The following is a 5,142-nucleotide window of genomic DNA, read 5'->3' on the forward strand; positions in this document are numbered from 1 at the left end:
TCAGGGGTAGGAAGCGGGCTCTGGTTTTCGGTAATCCTCCTGAATGGGGATGGCACTGCCCTCTTCCTCCCTGGGGCAGCTGTAAGGACAAGGCTCTGCAGGCGCCACTGGACTTTCTCTTGTGTCTGAAGAGGGAGAATCAGATGAGTGTTGATCGGCGGTGGAGGATGGGTGAAGGAAGAGGTGAGCAAAGGCGGGCTGTCAGAAGGGCCCCAGCTCAGAGGAGGGTAAGAGAGGCCACAGGGTGCTAAAGATGGAGCTGGAGAGATTCAGTGAGGTTCCAGATTGGGAGGCAAAGCCGAGATGGTGGGGTGGGGTGCAGAAACCTGAATTTTGTCTCTTACTTAATCTATATTTTCTTTGTTGATGGAGGAACAGGGCTCCGACTGTGGTGAAAGCAAGAAACATTCCAGAGAGGAGCACAAAGATGCGGATGCAATCCGCGCTGCACAGGGACCTTTGGGCTGTGATGGGATGGGCAGGGGTCACAAGGGGGTTTGGGGGAGGGCCTAGCCGTTGACTCCCCTCAGCCCAGCCCTCTGTCACCCCTGCCTCTCCCCTTTCCCCACCTTCCTCCCCTGCCCCCACCATTGGACCATGTCCTTTCCTAATCCCTGGACTCTGCTTCTCCCTCTTCTTACCCCTGTTCCTAGGAGCTTTCTGGCTGGCTTCCCTCCTGGACCCTCCTGTGTGCATTCTCTCTCTCAGGGTGGGGAGTGGGGAGAAAACTCACGTGACCAGTGGGTAGAGAGAGTTGGGGCAGGCAGCCACCTGGAATCAGCCAGAGTCCGCATATGCTGGCCTGTCCTGGCCTCTGGTATCTCTGGAAAAACAGAGACAAGATGGGCAGCCGCAGGGGGCCCCAGAGGGCACAAGGATAGGCTGAAGGCCTAAGCGAGCCTGGGGGAGATGCGAAGGCCGAGACAGGCGGACGAGGCAACGTATGTGGGGCTGGGCATGGGAGAGGCGGTGCTGGTTGGGGTGTGACCCTTACCCCCAATGACCAGACGAAGGGTTGCCTAGAACTTACCTTCAGCATAAGGTGAGTGGGAGGGTTGTGGGTGTGGGCCTGGGGCCTGGGCTGGACCAACACACTCTGTACACTCCTTGTCCCTGCACTGCCAGCCCTCGGGGCAGGCACACTCCGAGTTGGCGGTGAGGGAGCAGTTTCGAATGAGAAGACCTGGCGACAGAGGAGAGGGAGGGAACACACAGGGTCCACTGGCTTAATCCCCGCCCTCGCCTCCCAGGCCCGCCCCTCCCCCACTGTCACCCAGTGCCTTTGCCATTTGTGTTACTGTTATTCAAGAAAAACTCGGACCTTTTAGAAAATTCACGGTTCAGAAGTAGAAACAGCTCACATGATTTTTCCTCTCACTCCCTGATGCTTTTAGAACTTATTGAAGTATACTTATAGAGAGGCATACATGTCACAAGTGTACAGCTTGAGAACTGGGACAAATCGGACTCACAGGTGTAACCAGCACCAGATTAAGAAACAAGATGACCAGTCGTGTTCCTTTTTAGTCACTAACACCGTCCCCACCAAGAATAGCTACTGACTTCCTAACACCACAAGTTGGTTTTGCCAGTTTTTGAAGTATATGCATGAATCATGCGTGTGTTCTCGTTCGTGCCTGGTTGCTTTTACTCAGCTCTTTGTGAGATTAATCCAGTGTTGAGTGTGATTGCAAATCGTTCATTCTCACTGCCATCTAATGTTCCCCTGTGTGAATACAACACCATTTATTCATCCGTTCCACTGTTGGTGTGCATTTGGGTAGTTTCCAGTTTTTAGCAATTGGAAATGGTGCTGCTGTGGTCCCCAATAGGTTTTTAACTTTACTGATATCCTTTGCCTCTAAAATATAATTTGTATTCAAGTGTAGAGGTCGGGTGCTGGGTGGCTGCCAATCGGTGATACTGGGGGAGGTAGGTAGGAAGGGCGCCGCATGGGTTTGGGTTCATGGGTGTTTGGGGGTGAGAAGAGAAGTGTGACTCTGGGGAAGGTGGCACCCGGATGTGGGCCAGGCCTGAGCGGGAGCCTGGTGGGGCAGGGTGCACTCATGAGAACCCAGGGAGAGGAGCTCTGACAGGTGGGAGAGAGGTGCAGAAAGGGACGTCTGAGGATACCAAAGACCACCAGCAACCCTCCCAATTTCTTTAGTGTGCGCCTTTTGTCAGGAAAGGGTGTAAATTCCTTCTCATCTTTATGCCCCTGTGGCATCTCCTTTCTGAATTCTGACTCATGGTTGCTACTAGAACTTGGTTTCCTTGTGGCTCACCAGGAATTGTGAGCCAGCCTGGATAAGGATCTGCACAGGAAGGGCAGTGATGGAGGAGGGAACAGTGGTGGTGGAGACGGGAACAGGTAGGGAAGGTGAAGATCAGCGAGGGTATCTGCCCAAAGGGATGGGAAGGGTTAAAGAAGGGGCTGGGATTGGTTAAAAAATGAGTGAAGTGCCATTGTTTTCAATGGAGTCTCCAGAAACCTGGGAGTTCTCTTCGCCATGTATAACCTGTACACAGAATTCCATGCTGATTTCAGGCACTTGTCCATCTTACAGATGGGAATACTGAGGTCCAAGAGGACCAAACCCATTCAGCCTCTTTCCAGTGCCCTGGAGTCCTGCAGCCAGGGGCTGCCTGAGTGCTTCAGAGATCTGTGGGCTGAATCTCACAGAGGAAGATCGTGGGTTGGGCTGGTCTGGAGCAGAGTGGAGGGAGCTCAGACTGGCTCAATATTAGGAAAAAGCCTTCCACTGGGGCCTGCAGAGTGAGTTGGGGAGGCTTTGACTAAAAAAAAAAAATCCCCATCTTGCCCAGGTTGTTGCCAAGAAGAGAGAAGCATCCATGAACAATCATATCTGTAAGTTAAGTAGACTGAGGAATACCTCTTGTGTATTTCATATGTTGCCCTTTGACTGATTTGCAGCAACAAACCCTTGTATTTATTTTCAAGAATACAGTATTAAAAGGCCTAGTCAGACTCAATGCATTTACAGGCGAGTAATGTGGTTCAGCTAAATCGTCCTCAAAAGTGTCCTGCTGGAGAATATTTGTTCAAAGGGGCCACTTTAGATCTGTTGATCTATGTACACTTGTACATACATAGTTTCTAAAATTCTAGCTAAAACAGAGAAATGATGAAAGTATTCATAACACAGCTGCTATTTCATTTCTTAGTTTTAAAAAAGATGTAATTACAAAATACATAAAGACACAAGCCACACACACATTCATTTTCCTGAATTGGCTTTTGGACAAAAAGAGGGTGTTATCCACTGACTGGTATTGTTATGTCCTTAGAAAGGTGTATTCCAAGTTCCAGACAAATGTGCACTCAGAATACGGCCCGTTCATCAGTGGGGAGAGGCTTGTCTAAGATCTTGGCTCCTACAGCAACTGCCTACTTTGTATTGTCTTGATCCTAGCCATAGACCCCTTCTCAGCAGACCCTCAAATTCTGCTTGCCCCTTCCCTGAATCACTTCACAGCTATCCCTACCACATCAACACACACCGCCCAGGGCGCCCCGTTTCCCACCATGAGCTCCACTTGCCGTAGCCTTGAAGCAACTGAAGCTCCTACTTGCCCCCTCTTTGCTTCTCCATACCCACTTTGCTCCCCCAAATGCTTGCCCATCTCACCAGAGTTACAGTGCCGGCAGCTCTCACAGTGGGGCCGGGTATGGTGGTCTGGCGAGAAGGAGACCCCCGGTGTACACGGATCGCACTGAGTAGCCTTTTCATGCTGGTCACATTCCTTCACCAGGAACGTTCCTGTGAGCAGAGGTCCAGGGTCAAGGCGCAAGGAAGGCCGCTCCCTCACCCTCTTCAAGGTGCTGCCTCTTGGCCTCTGCAGGATTCTGCTCCTTGCTTGAGCTCAGACTCCCTCTCTACGTCCCTCCACCCCAAGCCTGGTCCTCTCTCTCCATACTCAGCTAGACCCTGGCAAGGCCTCCTCTTACCTGGCTCGCACATCTGGCAGCACCGTTCTCCCTGAGCCAGGTAATGCTTTTCTGGACACCTCGTGGAGGCTGGGGTCACTGAGAGCACTGCCAGGGTCCCCAGAACCCACAGCCAGCAAGGAGGTGGCCGGGCCATGGCTACTGCCCGGGGAGCTCTTCCTGCCCTGGCTGCCGACTTCGGGCCTTGGGGGAGCTGGCACCTCCCCAGCCAGGCGCTGGTGCCTCTTCTTTGCACCTCCAGGACCTGTTTTCTTGGAGTTGTCCCCGAGCCGGGTGGCAGGCTGACCTTTGATGCAGTTGAAGTTCTGCTGTAGCTGTTTCTCACTCAGGCAGCTACCGCCACCCCTCCCCCTTTCCCATGCGTTGGGTGCTGGGAGAGCATTAAAGGGCAAACTCTGTCAGAAGACCTGCTCTCTTCAAAGACGCCCCCAACACGCCAGCCTCTCCGTGGCCTCTGTCTCTCTTCCGCTCGTGAAGAATTTAACTCTGCCTGCAGCTTTTAGAAAACGTTGGATGCACATGGACACGCACGCTCCTATTCAAGCACCTGCACACGAAGATGCCCACGTTGCCCCCTGTTCACAGCTGCGTGTCCCCACGCGTCTTCCCACACCACTTCTTACACAAAGATCAGCACTTTAGGGAAGGAAGGGGAACCAGAACTGACCACACGGGTCTGCACACTCTTATCTGAAACTCTTGGGGATCGGATACATTCAGAATTTTTCAGATTTGGGGAAGAAACCAGCACCACTCAACACCCTCACGGGGCTGGAGCAGCGCTCACCACCAAGCACAGCGTTTCTGCAGCAAAATTGTTGACTCTTTCAACTATAGCCAGCCTCACATCAACTGACGTCTGGTTTCATGGCCAAAAGAGTTTGCTATGGGATCGATTGTTCAGAATTGCAAACAAGGGACTTAAACCTGTGTCTCTTCTCTGTCAGGCTGTGTGCTAGGAGCTCACACATGATCATTTAACCTTCCTGCCAGCCTGTGGTACGGGTGCCACCCATTCCCAGCTGGCCTCTCTCACCCTACTATCACCACTTTTTTTTTTTTTCTTTGCGGTACGCGGGCCTCTCACTGCTGCGGCCTCTCCCGTTGCGGAGCACAGGCTCCGGACGCGCAGGCTCAGCGGCCATGGCTCACGGGCCCAGCCGCTCCACGGC

At 52.7% G+C, this 5,142-nt stretch overlaps 1 protein-coding gene across 1 annotated transcript; it reads right to left on the reverse strand.

The window, feature by feature from the left end:
- CD27 (CD27 molecule) lies at positions 1-4,106 on the reverse strand. Its single transcript, XM_007469508.1, has 6 exons — positions 3,971-4,106; positions 3,651-3,782; positions 1,031-1,183; positions 734-823; positions 345-464; positions 1-125 (listed from the first exon to the last, which is right to left on the reverse strand). Exons 1-6 carry the CDS (start codon positions 4,104-4,106, stop codon positions 1-3), a joined length of 756 nt encoding a protein of 251 aa, XP_007469570.1.
- Between the last annotated feature and the right edge of the window lie 1,036 nt (positions 4,107-5,142).

The sequence above is a fragment of the Lipotes vexillifer genome, unplaced genomic scaffold (genome assembly GCF_000442215.2).
Source record: "Lipotes vexillifer unplaced genomic scaffold, Lipotes_vexillifer_v1.1 scaffold395, whole genome shotgun sequence".
NCBI classification, from domain to species: Eukaryota; Metazoa; Chordata; class Mammalia; order Artiodactyla; family Lipotidae; genus Lipotes; species Lipotes vexillifer.